Source organism: Sapajus apella, unplaced genomic scaffold (assembly GCF_009761245.1).
Source record: "Sapajus apella isolate SASKATOON/1434 unplaced genomic scaffold, GSC_monkey_1.0 scaffold106, whole genome shotgun sequence".
In the NCBI taxonomy this organism is placed as follows: domain Eukaryota; kingdom Metazoa; phylum Chordata; class Mammalia; order Primates; family Cebidae; genus Sapajus; species Sapajus apella.
Window position 1 is genome coordinate 3,737,528 of NW_022437046.1, and position 21,154 is coordinate 3,758,681.

Consider the following 21,154-nt stretch of genomic DNA (forward strand, 5'->3'; position numbering starts at 1 on the left):
TAGTGGGAGACTTTAACACCCCATTGTCAACATTAGACAGATCAACCAGACAGAAAATTAACAAGGATATCCAGGACTTGAACTCAGACCTGGACCAAGCAAATCTAATAGACATTTACAGAACTCTCCACCCCAAAGCCACAGAATATACATTCTTCTCAGCACCACATCACACCTACTCTAAAATTGACCACATAATTGGGAGTAAATCACTCCTTAGCAAATGCAAAAGAACGGAAATCGTAACAAACAGTCTCTCAGACCACAGTGCAATCAAGTTAGAACTCAGAATTCAAAAACTAACCCAGAACCGCACAGCTTCATGGAAACTGAACAACTTGATCTTGAATGTTGACTGGATAAACAATGAAATGAAGGCAGAAATAAAGATGTTCTTCGAAACCAACGAGAATGAAGACACAACATACCAGAATCTCTGGGACACATTTAAAGCAGTCTCTAGAGGAAAATATATAGCAATAAGTGCCCACATGAGAAGCAAGGAGAGATCAAAAATTGACACCCTATCGTCAAAACTGAAAGAGCTAGAGGAGCAAGATCAAAAAAACTCAAAGTCTAGCAGAAGACAAGAAATAGCTAAGATCAGAGCAGAACTGAAGGAGATAGAGACACAAAAAACCCTTCAAAAAAATCAATAAATCCAGGAGCTGGTTTTTTGAAAAGATCAACAAAATAAACAGACCACTAGCCAGATTAATAAAAAAGAAAAGAGAGAATAACCAAAGTGATGCAATAAAAAACGATAAAGGGGATATCACCACAGATTCCACAGAAATTCAAACCATCATCAGAGATTATTACAAACAACTCTATGCACACAAACTACTAAACCTGGAAGAAATGGATAAATTCCTGGACACTTGCCTCCTCCCAAGCCTAAACCAGGAAGAAGCCGAAACCCTGAACAGACCCATAACAAGGTCTGAAGTTGAGGCAGCAATTAAGAGCTTACCACCCAAAAAAAGCCCAGGTCCAGATGGGTTCACAGCTGAATTCTACCAGACATACAAAGAGGAGCTGGTACCATTTCTTCTGAAACTATTCCAAACAATACAAAAAGAGGGAATTCTTCCCAAATCATTTTATGACACCAACATCATCCTCATTCCAAAACCCGGCAGAGACTCAACGAGAAAAGAAAACTTCAGGCCAATATCCATGATGAACAGAGATGCAAAAATCTTCAATAAAATACTGGCAAGCCGATTGCAGCAGCACATCAAAAAGCTTATCCACCATGATCAAGTAGGCTTCATCCCGGGGATGCAAGGCTGGTTCAACATACGCAAGTCTATAAACGTAATTCACCACATAAACAGAACCAAAGACAAAAACCACATGATTATCTCAATTGATGCAGAGAAGGCCTTTGACAAAATTCAACAGCCCTTTATGCTAAAAACACTCAATAAGCTAGGTATCGATGGAACGTATCTCAAAATAATAAAAGCTATTTATGACAAACCAACAGCCAATATCATACTGAATGGGCAAAAACTGGAAGCATTCCCCTTGAAATGTGGCACCAGACAAGGATGCCCGCTCTCACCACTGCTATTCAATATAGTATTAGAAGTTCTAGCCAGAGCAATCAGGCAAGAAAAAGAAATAAAGGGCATTCAAATAGGAAAGGAAGAAGTCAAATTGTCTCTATTTGCAGACGATATGATTGTATATCTAGAAGACCCCACCGTCTCAGCCCCAAACCTCCTGAAACTGATAAGCAAGTTCAGCAAAGTCTCAGGATACAAAATCAATGTGCAAAAATCACATGCATTCCTATACAACAATAACAGACTTAAAGAGAGCCAAATCAAGAACAAACTTCCATTCACAATTGCCACAAAGAGAATAAAATACCTAGGAATACAACTAACAAGGAATATAAAGGACCTCTTCAAGGAGAACTACAAGCCACTGCTCAACGAAATAAGAGAGGACACAAACAGATGGAGAAACATTCCATGTTCATGGTTAGGAAGAATCAATATCATGAAAATGGCCATACTGCCCAAAGTAATTTACAGATTCAATGCTATCCCCATCAAGCTACCAATGACCTTCTTCACAGAACTGGAAAAAACCACCTTAAACTTCATATGGAACCAAAAGAGAGCCCGCATAGCCAAGTCAATTCTAAGCAAAAAGAACAAAGCGGGGGGCATCACACTACCAGACTTCAAACTATACTACAAGGCTACAGTAATCAAAACAGCATGGTACTGGTACCAAAACAGAGATATAGACCAATGGAACAGAACAGAGGTCTCGGAGGCAACACAACATATCTACAACCATCTGATCTTTGACAAACCAGACAAAAACAAGCAATGGGGAAAGGATTCCCTGCACAATAAATGGTGTTGGGAAAGCTGGCTAGCCATGTGCAGAAAGCAGAAACTGGACCCCTTCCTGACACCTTACACTAAAATTAACTCCAGATGGATTAAAGACTTAAACATAAGACCTAACACCATAAAAATCCTAGAAGAAAATCTAGGCAAAACCATTCAGGACGTAGGTGTAGGCAAGGACTTCATGACCAAAACACCAAAAGCATTGACAACAAAAGCCAAAATAGACAAATGGGACCTAATCAAACTCCACAGCTTCTGCACAGCAAAAGAAGCAATCATTAGAGTGAATCGGCAACCAACAGATTGGGAAAAAATTTTTGCAGTTTACCCATCTGACAAAGGGCTGATATCCAAAATTTACAAAGAACTAAAACAGATGTACAAGAAAAAAACTAACAAGCCCATTCAAAAGTGGGCAAAGGATATGAACAGACACTTTACAAAAGAAGACATACATGAGGCCAACAAACATATGAAAAAATGCTCATCATCACTGGTCATCAGAGAAATGCAAATCAAAACTACATTGAGATACCATCTCACGCCAGTTAGAATGGCGATCACTAAAAAATCTGGAGACAACAGATGCTGGAGAGGATGTGGAGAAATAGGAACACTTTTACACTGTTGGTGGGAGTGTAAATTAGTTCAACCATTGTGGAAGACAGTGTGGCGATTCCTCAAGGACATAGAAATAGAAATTCCATTTGACCCAGCAATCCCATTACTGGGTATATATCCAAAGGATTACAAATCGTTCTACTATAAGGACACGTGTACACGAATGTTCATTGCAGCACTGTTTACAATAGCAAAGACCTGGAACCAACCCAAATGCCCATCGACAATAGACTGGATAGGGAAAATGTGGCACATATACACCATGGAATATTATGCAGCCATCAAAAACGATGAGTTTGGGTCCTTTGTAGGGACATGGATGAACCTGGAAACCATCATTCTCAGCAAACTGACAGAACAGCAGAAGATCAAACACCGCATGTTCTCACTCATAGGTGGGTGTTGAACAATGAGAACACATGGACACAGGGAGGGGAGCACTACACACTGGGGTCAGTTGGGGGGAAATAGGGGAGGGACAGTGAGGGGTGGGGAGCTGGGGAGAGATAGCAAGGGGAGAAATGCCAGATGTAGGTTATGGGGAGGAAGGCAGCAAATCACACTGCCACGTGTGTTCCTATGCAACAATTTTGCATGTTCTTCACATGTACCCCAAAACCTAAAATGCAATAAAATAAATAAATGGGGGGAAAAAAAAAGAAATATAAATTAGTTCAGCCATTGTTGAAAGCAGTTTTGCAACTTCTGAAAGAATTAAAAAACAGAATTATTCAATCCAGCAATACCATTATTGTGTATAAATCATTCTACTACATATATTCTAATACAGCAATACCATTATTGAATATAAATCATTCTACTACAAAGATATATACACATGTATGTTCACTGTAGCGCTATACACAATAGCAAAGACATGGAATCAACTTAAATGCCAATCAATGGTAGACTGGATGAAGAAAACGTACATATTTTGGTGTGGTACATATATACCATGGAATACTATGTAGCCATAAAAAAAATGAAATCATGTCCTTTGCAGCAACATAGATGGAGCTGGAGACCATTATCCTAAGGAAACTAACAGAGGAATAGAAAACCAAGTACTGAATGTTCTCACTTATAAATGGGAGCTAAACATCAAGTACATATGAACACAAAGAAAAGAAAAACAGGCACCAGCATCTACTTGAGGGCAGAGGGTGGGTAAAGGGTGTGGACTGAAAAACTACCTGTGCAGCACTATTCTTATAACCTGGGTGATGACACAATCTGTACATCAAACCCCCATGACATGCAATTTACCTATATAATGAATGTGCACATGTTCCCCATATTAGTCCATTCTCTCATTGCTATAAGAACTGCTTGAGACTAAGTAATTTATAAAGAAAAGAGGTTTAATTGACTCACAGTTCTGTATGGGTGAGAAGGCCTCAGGAAACTTACTATCATGGCAGAAGGCAAGGGGGAGGCAGGCAGCTTCTTCACAAGGTGGCAGGTGAGGGAATGAATGAAGAAGAAACTTGCCAAGCACTTATAAAACCATCAGATCTAGTGAGAACTCACTATCATGAGAACAACGTGGGGAGAGCTGCCCCCATGATCCAATCACTTCTCAGTAGGTCACTTCCACAACATGTCGGAATTATGGGGATTACAATTGAAGATGAGAGCTGAGTCCGGGCACAGCCAAACCATATCAACCCTTAAACCCGAAATAAAATAAAAGTTTAAAAAATTAAGAATTTCTCTTAAAAATGTCATCTATACTACTATACATAAAGTTAACACAGGTAATAATAAAAGAAGGTATTAAAACTGTCCAGGGATATGAAATACCAATTCATAGAAGTAGAAAAACAAATAGCTAAGTAAATGGAGAATGCTTAATATTGACAGCGGATAGAAAAGTGCACATTAAAACAAATAACAGTAACCAAGAAGGGCGGAGCAAGATGGCAGAATAGAAGCCTATACCATTTGTCCCTGCCTCCCCTAAACACCAAATTTTTAACCGTTCTCTATACACAGAAGAGCACTATCACAAGAACTAAAAGTCAGGTGAGCAATCGCAGTAACTGGTTTTAACTTCATATCTCTGAAAGGGGTATTGAGGAGGGTGGGACAGACAGTCTTAAGTCACCAATGCCACCCCTCCTTCATCCCCCGGCAGTAGCCATGCAGTGCAGAGAATCTGTGCATTTGGGGGAGAGAAGGCACAGCAACCGAGGGACCTTACATTGAACTCTGTGCTTCCCTGTCACAGCAGAGAATAAGGCTATGCTGGGCTGTTAGTGCTGGCACACAGAGACAGAATTTGGACCAGCCCCTAACCAGAGGGACATCACCCATTCCAGCTATTGGAACTTAAGTTTCTTGGCCAGCCTTGCCACCATTGGCTGAAGTGCTCTAAACTAGATAAACTTGAAAGGCAGTCTAGAACACAAGAGCTGCAATTCTTAGGCAACTCCTAGTATTAGGCTGGGCTTAGAGTCAGTGAACTAGGGTGGCACATGACCTACAGGGACACCAGCTAGTGCAGCTAAGGCAGTGCTTGTGCCGCCTCTCCCTTAACCCCAGGCAGTATAATTTACAGCAATAAAAGTGTCTCCTTCCTTCTACTTAAGGAGAGGAGAGCGAAGAGCAAAGAGGATTTTGTCTTGTATCTTAGATACCAGCTCAGGCACAGGAGGATAGGGCACTGGGCAGACCCATGAGGTCTCCATTCCAGGCCCCAGTTCTCAGATGACATTTCTAAACACACCCTGGGCCAAAAGGGAACCCACTGCTTTCAAGGGAAGGACTCAGTCCTGGCAGGATTCATCACCACTGGATGAAAGAGCCCTTGGACCCTTGATAACCCTAGCTCCCTGACATTTCTAAACACACGCTTGGCCAAAATGGAAAACCAGCACACCCTGCTGTTTTGAAGGGAAAGACCTAGTCCTGGAAGGATTCATCCCCTGTTAACTAAAGGGCCCTTTGGCCCTGAATAACCAGCAGCAATACTGAGGGAGTACACTATGGGCCTTAAGGTCTGAGATGTCCTGGCTTCAGGGGTGATGCAGCACATTTCCTGCTGTAGTGGTTATGGTGAAAGATTCAAACAGAAGTTTGAGAAAAGAAGAGGGAAAAGTAAAAGAGACTTTGTCTTGTACCACTGGCACTGGCTCGGCCACAGTAAGGTAAAGCAACAAGCAGACTCTCAAGGTCTCCGAGTCCAGGTCTAGGCTCCTGGACAGCGATTCTGGGCCCACTCTGGGTCAGAGAGGAGTCCATTGCTCTGAAAGGTAGCATTTACCACAAGCTGAGGAAAGATCCCTTGGACTTTAAGCAAATATTGTCAGTGTCCTGGCAGAATCTCCCATGAACTGGTGGTGGTGGTGGTAGCCACAGAAAGCCTCCTCTGCCAGTGGAAGAGGAGGGAGGAGTGTTAAGGACTTTGTACTATGGTTTGAGTGCCAGATTAGCTGCAGTAGAATAGAATATTGTGTAAATTGCTAAGGTCCTTGACTCTACTCCCTGGCTCCCAGACAGCATCTCTGGACACACCCAGTGCCTGGAGAAACTTGCCACCCTGAAGGGAAGGGCACTGGGCAAGGCCCAGTACTGTGTTGGCTTCAGGTCTGACCCAGCACAGCACCAGTGGTGGTGCCCACAGGAGTGCTTGCATCACCACACCTTCAGTTTCAAGTGGCTCAGAACAAAGAGAGATTCCATAAGTTTGGGAGAAAGTATGGGAAAAGAACAAGAGTGTCCACTTGGTAATCCAGAGAATTCTTTCACATCTTACCTAATACAACCAAGGTGATGCATTTACAAGTCTGCAAAAATTACAGCATTATTGGGCTTTGGGCCCAAGTCCCTTCAAATACCTGGAAAGCCTTCTCAAGAAGGACAAGCACAAATAAGCCCAGACTGTGATGACTATAATAAATCACTGAAGACACTTAAGAGCATCAACATAATCCAGGAAAACATGACCTCACCAAATGAACTAAATAGGCACCAGGGACCAATCCTGGAGAAACAGAGATGTATGCCCTGGAGACAGGGAATTCAAAATAGCTATTTTGAAGAAACTCAAAGAAATTCAAGATAACACAGAGAAAGAATTCAGAATTCCATCAGATAAATTTAACAAAGAGATTGAAATAATTAAAAAGAATCAAGCAGAAATTCTAGAGCTGAAAAATGTAATTGATATGCTAAAGAATGCATCAGAGTCTCTTGATAGCAGAAAGGATTAAGCAGAAGAAAGAATTAGTGAGCTGGAAAATACTCAGAGGAGACAAAAGAAAAAAGAATAAAAAACAGTGAAGTATGCCTACCAGATCCAGAAAATAGCCTTAGAAGCACAGAGTTAATGGCCTTAAAGAGGAGGTGGAACATGAGATAGGGATGAAAGTTTATTCAAAGGGATAATAGCAGAGAACTTCCCAAACCTAGACAAAGATACCAACATTCAAGTATAAGAAGATTATAGAACACCAAGTAGATTTAACCCTAAGAAGACTACTTCAAGACATTTAATAATCAAATTTCCAAGGGTCAAGGATCCCAAATGCAGCAAGAGATAAGAAATAACATACAATGGAGCACCAACATATCTGGCAGGGGACTTTTCAGTGGAAAGTTTACAGGCTAGGATACAGCGGCATGATGTATTTAAACTGCTAAAAGAAAAAACAAAAACAAAAAAATCCTTTTACCCTAGAATAGTAGATCCAGCAGAAATATTCTTTAAGCATGAAGAAAAAATAAAAAGCTTTCCAGACAAACAAAAGCTTAGGATTTCATTAACACAGGATCTGTCCTACAAGAAATGCAAAAGGAAGTTCTTCTCAAAGAAGGGATGTTAATGAGCAAGCTGAAATCATCTGAAGGTACAAAACTCACTAGTGATGGTAAGCATACAGAAAAACACAAAATAGTGTAACTCTGTAGTGGTCACGTGTAAACTTTGCTTGACTTAAGTAGACTAAATGATGAACCAATCAAAAACAATAATTACAACAACTCTTCAAGACGTAAACAGTAAAATAAGACATAAATAGAAACAACAAAAAGTAAGTGGGGGACCAAGTTAAAGTGTTGAGTTTTTGTTAGTTTTCTTTTTGCATGTTTGTGCAATCAGTGTTAAGTTGCAATCAGTTTAAAATAATGAGTTATAAGATAGTATCTGCAAGCCTTACGGCAACCTCAAATCAAAAATATACAATGGATACACAAAAAAGAAAAAACAAGAAATTAAAACATATTACCAGAGAAAACCACCTTCAGTAAAAGGAAGACAGGAAGGAAAGAAGAAATAGAAGACCACAAAACAAGAAGAAAATACAAGAAAATGGCAGGAGTAAGTCCCGGCTTAATAATAACACTAAATGTAAATAAACTAAACTCTCCAGTAAAGACAAAGTAACTAAATAGATGAAAAAACAAGACCCAATAATTTGCTGCCTAGAAGAAACACACTTCATTTAAAAAGATACACATAGACTGAAAATAAAGGGATAGAAAAAGATATTCCATGCAAACAGTAACCAAAAAAGAACAGGAATAGCTATACTTATATCACACAAAATAGATTTCAAGACAAAAATTATAAGAAGAGACAAAGAAGATCATTTATAATGATAAAGGGGTCAATTCAGCAAGAAGATATAATTATTACAAATATATATTCACCCAACACTGGAGCACCTAAATATAAAAAGTAAGTATTATTGGAGATAGAGTTAAAATCCAGTACAGAAATAGCTGGAGACTTCAACACCCCACTTTCAGCATTGGACAGATCTCCCAGACAGAAAATCAATAAAGAAACATTGGACTTAATCTGCACCACAGAAAAAAATGGACTTAAGAGATATTTACAGAACATTTCCTCCAGTGGCTTCAGAATACACATTTTTATCCTTAGCACACAAATCATTCTCAAGTATAGACCATATGTTAGGTCACAAAAGAAGTCTTAAAACATTTTTTTAAATCCTGAAATAATATCAAATATCTAATCTGACCATGGAATAAAACTAGAAATCAATGACAAGACAAATTTTGGAAACTATATTAACACATAGAAATTAAACAATATGCTACTAAATGACCAGTGGGTCAATGAAGAAATTAAGATAGAAATTTAAAAAATTTCTTGAAACAAATGCTAATGGACACAACATTCCAAACTCTATAGGATATACCAAAAACAGTACTGATAGGGAAATTCATAGCTACAAGTGCCTACATCAAAAAAGTAAAAAAACAGCTGGGTGAGGTGGCTCAAGTGTTGGGATCAAGGTGATCCCAACACTTTGGGAGGCCGAGGCGGGCAGATCACAAGGTCAGGAGTTCAAGACCAGCCTGGCCAACATGGTGAAACCCTGTCTCTACTAAAAATACAAAAATTAGCTGGGCATGGTAGCCCATGCCTGTAATCCCAGCTACTTGGGAGGCTGAGGCAGGAGAATTGCTTAAACTGGGACCTGGGAGGTGGAAGTTGTAGTAAGCTGAGATCGCACCACTGCACTCCAGCCTGGGCTACAGAACAAGATTCCATCTCAAAAATAAAAATAAAAAAGGTAGAAAAACTTAAAATGAATAACCTAATGATGTGTATTAAAGAACTAGAAAAGCAAGAGCAAACCAAACCCAAAAGTAGTAGAAGAAAAGAATCTGAGCACAAATAAATGAATTTGAAATGAAGCGAACATTACACAAGATCAATGAAACAAAAAGGTGGAATTTTGAAAAGATAAATAAAATTCACAAACCTTTAGCTAGACTAAGAAAAAACGAGAGAAGACCCAAATAAATACAATCAGAGATGAAAAGATATTACAACTGTCACTATAGAAATTCAAAGGATATTAGTGGCTACTATGAGCAACTATATGCCAATAAATTGGAAAATCTAGAAGAAATAATAAATTCTAAGAATATACAACCTACCAAGATTGAACCATGAGGAAATTCAAAACCTAAACAGACCAATAACAAATAACAAGATTGAAGCCATAATAAAAAGCCTCCCAGTAAAGAAAAGCCTGAGATGTCATGGCTTCACTCCTGAATTCTATCAAACATTTAAAGAACTAATACTAATCTTATTCAAACTGTAAAAATAAAGGAAGAGGGAATACTTCCAAATTCATTCTATGAGGCCAGAATTACCCTGATACCAAAACCAGACAAAGACATATTTAAAAAAAATAATACTTCAGGCCAATATATCTGATGAATATTGATGCAAAAATCCTCAACAAAATACTAGCAAAACAAATTCAATAGTACATTAAAAAGATCATTCATCCTGACCAAGTGGGATTTATCCCAGGGATGCAAGGATGTTCCAGCACACACAAATCAATTAATGTGATACAGCACATCATCAGAATGAAGGACTAAAACCATATGATCATTTCAATTGATGCTGAAAATTTGAAAAATTGATTTAATATAGTTCAACATCCCTCAAAAAACTAGGTTTAGAAGAACCATACCTCAATATATTAAAAGCTATACATGACAGACACACAGCTAGTATTGTACTAAATGGGGAAAAACTAAAAGTCTTTCCTCTTAGATCTGGAACATGACAAGGATGCCCAGTTTTACCACCTTTATTCAACTGATTACTGGAAGTCTCAGCTAGAGCAATCAGACAAGAGAAAGAAATAAAGGGGATCCAAACTGGAAGAGAAGTTGAATTGTCCTTGTTTACAGATGAGATGATCTTATATTGGAAAAATCTAAAGATTCCACAAAAAAACAATTAGAACTGATAATCAAATTCAGTAAAGTTGCAGGATTCAAAGTCAATATACAAAATTGGTAGCATTTCTATAAGCCAACAGTGAACAATCTGAAAAAGAAATGAAAAAGGAATCCCATTTACAATAGCCACCAGTAAAATTAAATACCTAGGGATTAACTTAACCAAAGAAGTGAAAGATCTCTATGATAAAAACTATAAAACACCAATGAGGGCCGGGCGCGGTGGCTCACGCCTGTAATCCCAGCACTTTGGGAGGCTGAGGCGGGTGGATCATGAGGTCAAGAGATCGAGACCATCCTGGTCAACATAGTGAAACCCCATCTCTACTAAAAATACAAAAAAAAATTAGCTGGGCATGGTGGTGCGTGTCTGTAATCCCAGCTACTCAGGAGGCTGAGGCAGGAGAATTGCCTGAACCCAGGAGGCGGAGGTTGCGGTGAGCCGAGATGGTGCCATTGCACTCCAGCCTGGGTAACATGAGTGAAACTCCGTCTCAAAACAAAACAAAACAAACAAACAAACAAACAAAAAAAAAACACCAATGAAAGAAATTGAAGAGGACACATAAAAATGGAAAGATATTCCATGTTAATGGACTGGAAGAATCAATATTTTAAAAATATCCATAGTACTGAAAGCAACGTAGAGATTCAATGCAATCGCTGTCAAAATACCAATGACATTCTTTACAGAAATAGAAAAAACTATCTTAAAATTTATATGGAACTACAAAAGACCCAGAATAGCAAAGCTATTCTGAGCAAAAAGAACAAAATTGGAGGAATCACATTACCTGACTTCAAATTATACTATAAAACTATAGTAACCAAAACAGCATGGTACTGGCATAAAAATGGACATATAGACCAATGGAACAGAATAGAGAACCTAGAAATAAATCCACACACCTACAGTGAACTCATTTTCAACAAAGGTGACAAGAACATACATTGGGGAAAAAACAGTCTCTTCAATAAATGGTTCTGGGATAATGGGATATCCATAAGCAGAAGAATTAAACTTGACTCCATCTCTTGCCTTATAGAAAAATCAAATCTAAATATATTAAAGACTTAAATATAAGACCTCAAACTATGAAACACCTGCAAGAAAACATTGAGGAAACTCTCCAGGATATTGGTCTGGGCAAAATTTTCTTGAGTAGTACTATCCCACAAGCAGAGGCAACCAAAGCAAAAATAGACAAATGGGATCACATAAAGTTAAAATGCTTCTGTACAACAAAGGAAACAATAAACAAAAGACAACCCACACAGTGGGAGAAAATATTTTGCAAACTACCCATCTGACAAGGGATTAATAATCAGAATATATAAGGAGCTCAAACAACTCCACAGGGAAAAATCTAATAATCTGACTAAAAAATGGGCGAAAGATCTGAATAAGCATTTTTCAAAAGAAGTCATTCAAATGGAAAACAAGCATATCAAAAGGTGCTTAACATCACTGATCATCAGAGAAATGTAAATCAAAACTACAATGAGATACCATCTTACCCTAGTTAAAATGGCTGTTATCCAAAAGTCAGGCAATAACAAATTCTGGTGAGGATGTGGAGAAAAGGGAACCCTCGGTTGCTGGGAATGTTAATTAGTACAGCCACTATGAAGAACAGTTTGGAGATTCCTCAAAAACTAAAAATAGAGCTACCGTATGATCTAGCAATCCCACTGCTGGGTATATACCCAAAAGAATGGATATCGGTATATCAGAGAGATATGTGCACTGTTAAGTTTGTTGCAGCAGTGTTCACAATAGCCAAGATATGGAAGCAACCTACATGTCCATCAACACATGAATGAAGAAAATGTGGTACATGTATACAACAGAATACTATTCAGCCAATAAAAAGAATGAGATTCTATCATTTGCAAGAACACGGATGGAACTGGAGGTCCTTAGGTTAAGTGAAATAAGCTAGGCACAGAAGAACAAAAATTGCATGTTCTCACTAATTTGTGGGATCTAAAAATCAAAACAATTGAACTCATGAACACAGAGAGTAGAAAGATGGTTACCAGAGGCTGGGAAGGATAGTGAGGGCCTGGGGGAGAGGTGGGGATGGGTAATTAGTACAAAAAAATAGAAAGAATGAATGAAGACCTAGTAGTTGGTAGCACAACAGGGGGACTATAGTCAATAATAACTAAAAGTGTATATTACATGCCTGTACCAAAATATCTCATGTGCCCCATAAATATATACGCCTACTATGTACCCACAAAAATTATAAATTAAAAAGTTTTTAAAGGTAAATATCACTTTATACCTACCAGAATAAAACTTAAAAAAATTATAAAGTAAGATAATACCAAGTATTGATAAGGATGTAGGAAGACAAGAAACCTTATGTACTACTCGTGTGAGTGTACACTGAAGCAACCATTTTGAAGAACAATCAGGTGGCAGTTTTTAAAACTACATATACATATACTCTGTCATACATCAATCCCACTCTTGGGTAAATATTCCAAGAAAACCCTGGCACAGTGGTATATGCAGAAGATGTTCACAAGGTTGTTAATTGTAGCACTATTTGTAGTAAGAGAGTTATAAGCAACCTAAGTGTTCATCAATAAGGGAAGAGATATGTGAAATGTGTTTAGAGCACATATCGTAGAATACTACGCATTAGTTAAAAGCCAATAACTAGATGGACATACAGCAAGAAGGAAAGGTCTTAAAAATAATGTTGACTGAAAAAAACTAAGTAAGAGAAAGAGCTCAAGAACATATTACCATTGTGTAAATTACAAACACATTACACACAAAATAATATATATTTTACAAAGATAAATACATATATCCAGGAAAATATATCCAGGATAAGAGTAGACATTTATATGAAAATAGGAAATGGGAGTAGGAATTAAGGATGAAAGAGAAAAAATAAGAGGGCAAGAAGAACTTTGAAGAGACTAAAAATTATACCATATTAGGACCTGAGTCGTATTATAAACAGGAGTCTCTGCTCCTAAGTTATACATATGTACGCATTATAAAGAACTTAAGTATGAGGTTCAATCTTTCTGTCTAAAGAATTATTGATACATAATTTTAAAAATTAAAACCAATCTAAATTATTATTAGGGTTTATTACATTATAAGAAGTGATGGGAGTAGGGTAGAGTAGATAGATGCATATTAAGATTTTCTTAATATGGTTGATTCTAGGTATTGATAGACAAAAGTGAGTTTTTAAATGTGAATTAGAAGTTGTAGGGTGTAGCCAGGTGCAGTGGTCCCAGCTACTTGGGAGGCTGAGGCAGGAGGATCGCTTGAGCCTGAGTTCAACCATGCAGTTTGAGCACGATGGTGCCACTGTACTTTGGCCTGGGGTGATAGGGTGGGATGCTGTCTCCAGAAGTAAAACTTTTAGGGTAATCATTAGATATATAGACATGAGATTTATTGCTTTAAACAATTGGTGAAAAATTTGCAATTGAAAGAAAACTTAGTGCTCACAAAAAGAAAAATAAAAAGCATAGGTAAATAGAAAACACACTAATGGTAGAAATAAGGTAAAATATATCAATAATCACCATGTGAGTTAAATTCTTCTGTTAAAAAAACCTCATATTAGGACAACTATGCAATGCTATATTGTTTTTGAGATATTCTAAAATAAATATTCATATCATACAAAATAGAGGCCCAAGTCAAAACCAAATTTATCTGGAATATTTTACAACGATTAAAAGACAAAATCTACCAAGATAAAGGTCACAAACCTAGCAACCGAGAACCAAACCAATCTCACAGAAAAAAAAAATGCCAGAAGTGCAAGGAGATACTGACAAATCCACAATAGTGGGGATAGACTTTGATACACCTATTTCCAAAGTTAACAAACCAAGTAGACAGAAAAGTATTTTTAGGGAGAATCTGAATAACATAATTGTGCCCTTTATGAAGTTGTTATTATTATTTTTAGAGGCAGGGTCTCACTCTGTTGCCCAGATTGGAGGGCAGTGGCACGTTCATAGCTCACTGCAGGCTCAAGGGATCCTCCTGCCTCAGCCCCTAAGTAGCTGGTACCACAGGCTACAGGCACATGCCATCACACCCAGCTAATTTTTACATTTTTTATAGAGATAGGGTCTCACTCTGTTGCCTAGGCCAGAGGGCAGTAGCATGATCACAGCTCACTGCAGCCCCAAACTCCTGGCCTCAAACAATCCTCCAGCCTTGGCCTCCAAAAATAATTGGCACTGTGCCTGGCCAGTTATTAATATAAATTTTTTTACTTCGAAATCCATCTTTATTTATTCTGCTTTGGAATGCTGGAGCTCAGGCTCTCAAAACCATATTTCTACTTTGGCTGCTGGTTTCCTGTTAGACTCTGGCAATATGGGTGGTGCTAAAGAGAGACTACAAAGCTAGAAGAAAAAAAAGGAGCTTATTCCTTCCTACCTGCTTCCCATGGGTTTCCTGACTGCTTGTGATTCCTGTGAATGTCACTAGAATAATACGGTTTCTGGTTTGTTTTGTTTTCTTGCTTTAGTCTAGCAAGTCTTTCCCCAGCAGTAGCTGAATCCAGTTTGCAGTTTTTCCAATTTTTATAAACTAGCTTCATTTTGACTTCTTCATAGGCACCAGCACCAGCTGGCCAGTATCCTCGTCTCAGAGATCTGGGTCTCAGCTACATGAAGCCCATCACAGCAGAGAAACCAGCAGCTAAGCAGCACCTCTTCCTCAGAGGTCTAAATTTCAGATGTCAGGGGGTCCTCCTCTAAGCTTTTAGATTTGCATACTTTCAACCTCATTCTACAAAGAAAACTTCAGGCTCATGTGATCTCATGGTGAATTCTTCCAAAATTTGAGGACAAAATAATAATAGTATATAAACTTTTCTAGGAAACAGAAAAAAAATGAACACTTCCAAACACATTTTATGAGGCAAGCATAACCTTGATTATAAATCCTAACAAGAATTCTGTAACAAAAGAAATCAATACACCAACATATCTCCCAAAGATAGATGCAAAAAACCTTGACAAAGAATCAGCAAATTCAATTCGTGATATTCATCCTGACCAAGTGAGACTTTTAAAATAAACTCTCAGAAGTGTGTTTTCACTATTGGGCTAGAATTTTGGGAACAAGGGGTGTCACTCACCTGTCTGGTCAACATCCTCTCTCATGGGCAGTACAGTGTAATCCAGTTGCTCATCTGAGTCCTCAAGCATCCATGGCTTGGACTGCAGCATGAATTGGGGCTCTTTCTGGGGACTTTCCCTGCCTCCAGTCCAATCCCCCGACTCATCGTAGAGCTGAACTTGCTGTAGGTATGGAATCCGGATAATCCTGTTTTCGTCCAGGCTTAACTTTTTCAGTCTTCAATTAAGGAAAGTGAATACAGAATCATAGCAATAATGATACCTCAGGATTGTTTACCAAGCAACTACAGGGAAAAAACATGGAATCAGGCTTGGATACTTATTTCTCTTGTGTGACCTTGAGCCAGTGACTTACTCTCTCTGGGCTTCAATATCCCTGTCTCTAAAATGGGGATAATATTTAATAACCTTTCAAGGTTCTTGCGAAGATTAAATGAGGGAATATGTAAATGGCCTGGCACAAAGTAGTATTCAGTAAAAGGTAGTTGAATCCAAAGTAAATTTTCCAGGGATGTAAATGCCAGTATTTTCTTTACTTCAGTTAGAACTCAGGAGTTAAATTTCTCTTTCTAATTCTCATTATTTAAAAAAATTTTCTGTCTCCACTGTCAGGGTCAGGATCCGATCTTGGGTAAAATCTCCTGTTTTCCTTTCTCTTCGCTGCTTCTAATTCAGTCACATGATCAGAAATGTCCTCACTGACTGCCATGTTTATGGAGGAGCTAAAGCTCAGAGGGGAGAAATGACTTGCCCATGGCTACACAGTAGAGGTAAATTGTGGAGCTGGGATTTAAACCCAAGCCATTTGGCTCCAGAACAGCTAGAAATGCAAGGGGGTACTGAGTATGAGAAAGCCTGTGGTTTAGAGGAGGCCCAGCAGAGAAAGGCTTACGGGTTTACCTCCTGAGCCCAGCCAGGCTGGCAAAGCAACTGGGGTTGGAGAGTCTGTTGTCATCCAGCATCAGTGTCTCCAGTGCTGGGAACCTCAGGATGTACCTCTTGCTTGTGAGCGATGTTACAGATGCCTCCCTGTGAGTGCAAAGATCTTGGGTAATGAGCAAGATCGGGTGACAAACTCCACCATTCCCAGGATGCTGAAGAGGACAAGGAATCAACCAGGAGGTCTAACCAGCTTAGGAACTGCTCTAGTGCCCAAAAGAGGTGCCTGTAGGGATGCAGAGGAAGTATAATTCCCTCCCCACCCTCTCCTTCCCCAAACTCTATTTATACATACCATATCGTCTTCTTTATGGAGAAAGGTTACACACATCCTTGAGACCAGGTTAGGCCAGGGCGGGAGACTGTATAGGTAGTGCTTATAGAAAATACCAGGGTGAAAGAGGCCAAACTAGAGGGAGCATTCTGCAGGTAGATCACTGCACAACTTTGGCTCAGGAAGACTCTTTGTTATGCTGTGTCACCTAGTAGACTGGTGACCATGGGAGCACCGGGAGACAATGCCCTTGTTATAGACCACAGCTTTGCCAACTAGTAGGGTAAAGTAGGGTGGATTAAGGGCACCATCCCTGGCTGCAGTGAGGTTCACTTATCAAATGGCTTCATAAAATGAACACATGAGTAAGGAGTGGAGAAGTTTCTTCTTAAACTCAACTCTCTGAGGATTCCCAGAAACACCTAAGAGTGAGATTTAAGGGGGTGATGCCCCGAATTACATGGGTGGGCAGAAAGTGGTGACATTTTAAGTACTGCCATTAATGTGATCTCATTTGTGTCCTTCAGGTAGATGAGACTTAGGTAACTCTCTTCCACACAGGCAGATGATGCAAATAGCATTTTCAGTCTTCCCTCCACACTGTATGCCACCCACACACCCGAATAATACACATAGGCACAAACGCATATAGTATACACATATATAAGCCATAAACACACACACACACACAACAAGGGGAAGGGAAACTAACATTTCCTCAGCACCTACTGCATTTCTGGCATTGTGCTACATGTTTTGTATGTGTTATCAAAAGACAGGTATTATTTATCTCCTTTACAGATTAAGAAAATGAAGCTCAGAGAAGTTTGCCTATAGTCTCATAACTAGAAAGTGGGACAGGGCCGGGCGCGGTGGCTCAAGCCTGTAATCCCAGCACTGTGGGAGGCTGAGGCAGGTGGATCACGAGGTCAAGAGATCGAGACCATCCTGGTCAACATGGTGAAACCCCGTCTCTATTAAAAATGCAAAAAATTAGCTGGGCATGGTGGTGCATGCCTGTAATCCCAGCGACTCAGGAGGCTGAGGCAGGAGAATTGCCTGAACCCGGGAGGCGGAGGTTGCGGTGAGCCGAGATGGCACCATTGCACTCCAGCCTGGGGAATAAGAGCGAAACTCCCTTTTTCAAAAAAAAAAAAAAAAAAAAAAAAAAAGAAAGTGGGACAATTCAAACTAGAACCTAGATCTGTCTGACTCCAAATCCCATGCCCTTTCCACTGCCAAATGTCACCTCTCACATTCACATCTACTAGTCTCATGTGGATTAAAGGGTGGGGAAATGAAAGGAGGAGCTGATGCCTGGGCTAAAGAGAGCTTAGCAAAGGTAGGCAGTGATGTATACCTGAAGTCAGGGATATTTCACAGGTGAATTTAGAGAGGATATATTCTAAATGAATGTATTACTATTTAATTTGTTTATTCACACTCATGAATTTCTTTAACATACATTTATGTGGCCAGGTACTGAGAATACTAGAAAAGAACATATCCCTCCCCTCTAGGTGCTTACAGTCTGTGGAGTAGGTGGACACACAGCATGCAGTGAGACAAACACTATAAAAGAAGTAGGTAGAGAAGGCACCTATTCAGGAAAGGCAATGTTTAAGCAAAACCATGAGGAATGGAAAGGGAACTGTCATGGTCTTAAGCAGTGTGAAAGAGAGGGAACATGGAAAAAAATAACTCTCTCCGTGGCTGGATCTGTAACATAATTAGAAGCTATTGGCAGCCATGTTTCCCATCATGGGGTCCAGAAAGACACAGGCAGCCCACCTGTAAAGAAAAATGTGGCAAGTCACAGAGAGGAGGAGATGTGAAAGCTGAGTGACAGAACTTCCAGGCTGCTCCACAATGCTCAGGGCCTACGTTCAGCATGACCCTAAGGCATGGCTGTGAGATTCCCCAATGTTCTTGCAGTAAATTCTCCCCTGTCTTTTTTTTCCCCGTATCCTAACACTGAGAGACTTCTACAGATAATGACAGTCCTGACTGCAAAAAAGGACAGGTCAGGGCCAGGTATGGTGGCTCACGCCTGTAATCCCAGCAGTTTGGGAGGCCAAGGCAGGTGGATCATGAGGTCAAGAGATTGAGACCATCCTGGCCAACATGGTGAAACCCGTCTCTACTAAAAAATACAAAAATTAGCTGGGTGCGGTGGTGCACGCCTGTAGTCCTAGCTACTTGTGGGGCTGAGGCAGGAGAACTGCTTGAACCTGGGAGGTGGAGGTTGCAGTGGGCTGAGATCACACCACTGCACTCCAGGTTGGTGACAGAGCAAGACTCCATCTCAAAAAAAAAAAAAAAAAGGACAGGGCCCTGGCAGCAGTGTGCAGAATAGGCCTGAAGTCCAAAGACCAGAGACATGTAACAGAGAAGGCAGGAAGCCTTTATAGTTCATAATATTTCAAGGTCACGGATGTGTCCTTTCCTCTTTCTGGAAGGACCAACTTTCCTACACTGAATTTTTAATATCTGAGAGCTATTACAGAACAGTGCACAGCAGCTCTGTTGATTTATAATCTATTGGCCAATCTTTATTTTACTCCAGTGAAATATGAAGCAGCTAAGAAATAAGCCTTTAAAAATTTCCTGTTAAGCTCCGTAATGTAGAAGCTGGCTCTGTCTTGTCTCTTGTGACGAGTTACACTACTTTGCCTTTTTAAAGTTCCACCCTAATTATAGCATGGGAAAGTTTCATTTTTTTTTTTGTCTCTAAAATAGATGTCTTAAAATAGAGGGGCAGCCATCAGATGGGTGAGAAGACAGATGCCTAGCTTCAGAGGAAAGCAGCAGGCTTTCCCACTGAGCCCCTCTGGAGGCAGTTTTGGATGAAGAGTTCTTTGAAGTGGCAGTCCGTCAGTAGTGGAGAAGCTGGGGTTTCCAGCTGTTCAGAGTGGTGCTATTTTTATGATCACTTCTTTTGGCAAACAGAATTAAAACTTTTTAAAATCTGAGAGATTTAATGAAAGTTTTTAGAAGCTAAGGGTATGTGCAGTGGTTGGATTCAGCAATGGGAATTTGTGTATTATATTAGAAGATGTGTGGGAAGGGGGGCAGGATTGCTGAGCTCTGGCTCCAGTGCTGCTGCTGCTGCGTTGCTTCCTGTGCGACTTCCCACTAGTGTTGAGCATCTCTGAGCCTAGATCCTCTATATATATGGTACAAGGGGATTTCTTTTACTTTATACTATAAGACTTTGGATTAGGCTAAAAATATCACTCAAAAGATTGAACCAAGGGCTGCAACAAACACGATGAAACTTAGCAAGCACTTAAATTAGGACAAACGTCAGATCAGCCTCTGTGTTAAGATACAGAACACCAACTGTGCACACACACAGGATAAGGGAGAAATGGCTTAACAGACTGTGTGTGTGTAAAAGAGGATTATGATGTGGCTACTAAAAAGCTAGTGCTCTTTTAGGTGGCGTTGTTTGGAATACAGTGACTAAAAGAAAGGAGGTAACAATTTATCCTCTGCTTTGTGCTAGTCATGCCTGCGAAAGCCGACTTGTATGGTTTGAAGCAGAAAGAGAGTAGGCCTAATGCAAGAGCCAAAGTAGCAGATTCCAGCTCAAAACAAGTAATAGAGTAGTCTAAAGATAGACTGGGTCAAATATGATTCCCCTCACTCACCCAGAGAAAATAGCGAGAAATGGAGACACAAATAGTTCAGAATAGATGAGGTATATGATGAATGGAAAAAGTGAAGAGAAAGGAGGATGAAGTAGGCAGAGTCAGGCCATGAAAAGCCTCGTGAGTGATGTTAATGGAGTTTATCTTTAGGACAGTGGGAACCTGCTAAAAGACCTTAAGCAGGGCAGTGATAGAATCACATGTGCATTTCAGGAAGATCACTCTGGCTGACAGATAGGAGGATGGGTTGGGAGTCAAGAAACTGTAGACTGAGACCAAACAGGAGGATAACAGGAATGAGGAGGTTTGAGAAGAATTTAAAGTACAGTTCACAGCATCTGGTGATTGAATGAATGTGTGGAATGAGGGAGTGCAAAATTTGGGCTAATGCCCAGGTTTCTACCCTG

General features: G+C 39.6%; 1 protein-coding gene across 1 annotated transcript in view; it reads right to left on the minus strand.

The window, feature by feature from the left end:
• The window catches only part of XRRA1 (X-ray radiation resistance associated 1), a 115,797-nt gene that overhangs the window by 50,310 nt on the left and 44,333 nt on the right, over positions 1 to 21,154 (minus strand). Inside the window, exons 9-10 of the mRNA XM_032259073.1 lie at positions 16,782 to 16,910; positions 15,881 to 16,098 (exon numbers count right to left, since the gene is read on the minus strand). Coding sequence (XP_032114964.1) covers positions 15,881 to 16,098; positions 16,782 to 16,910 — 347 coding nt within the window. The remainder of the gene's footprint in view (positions 1 to 15,880; positions 16,099 to 16,781; positions 16,911 to 21,154) is intronic.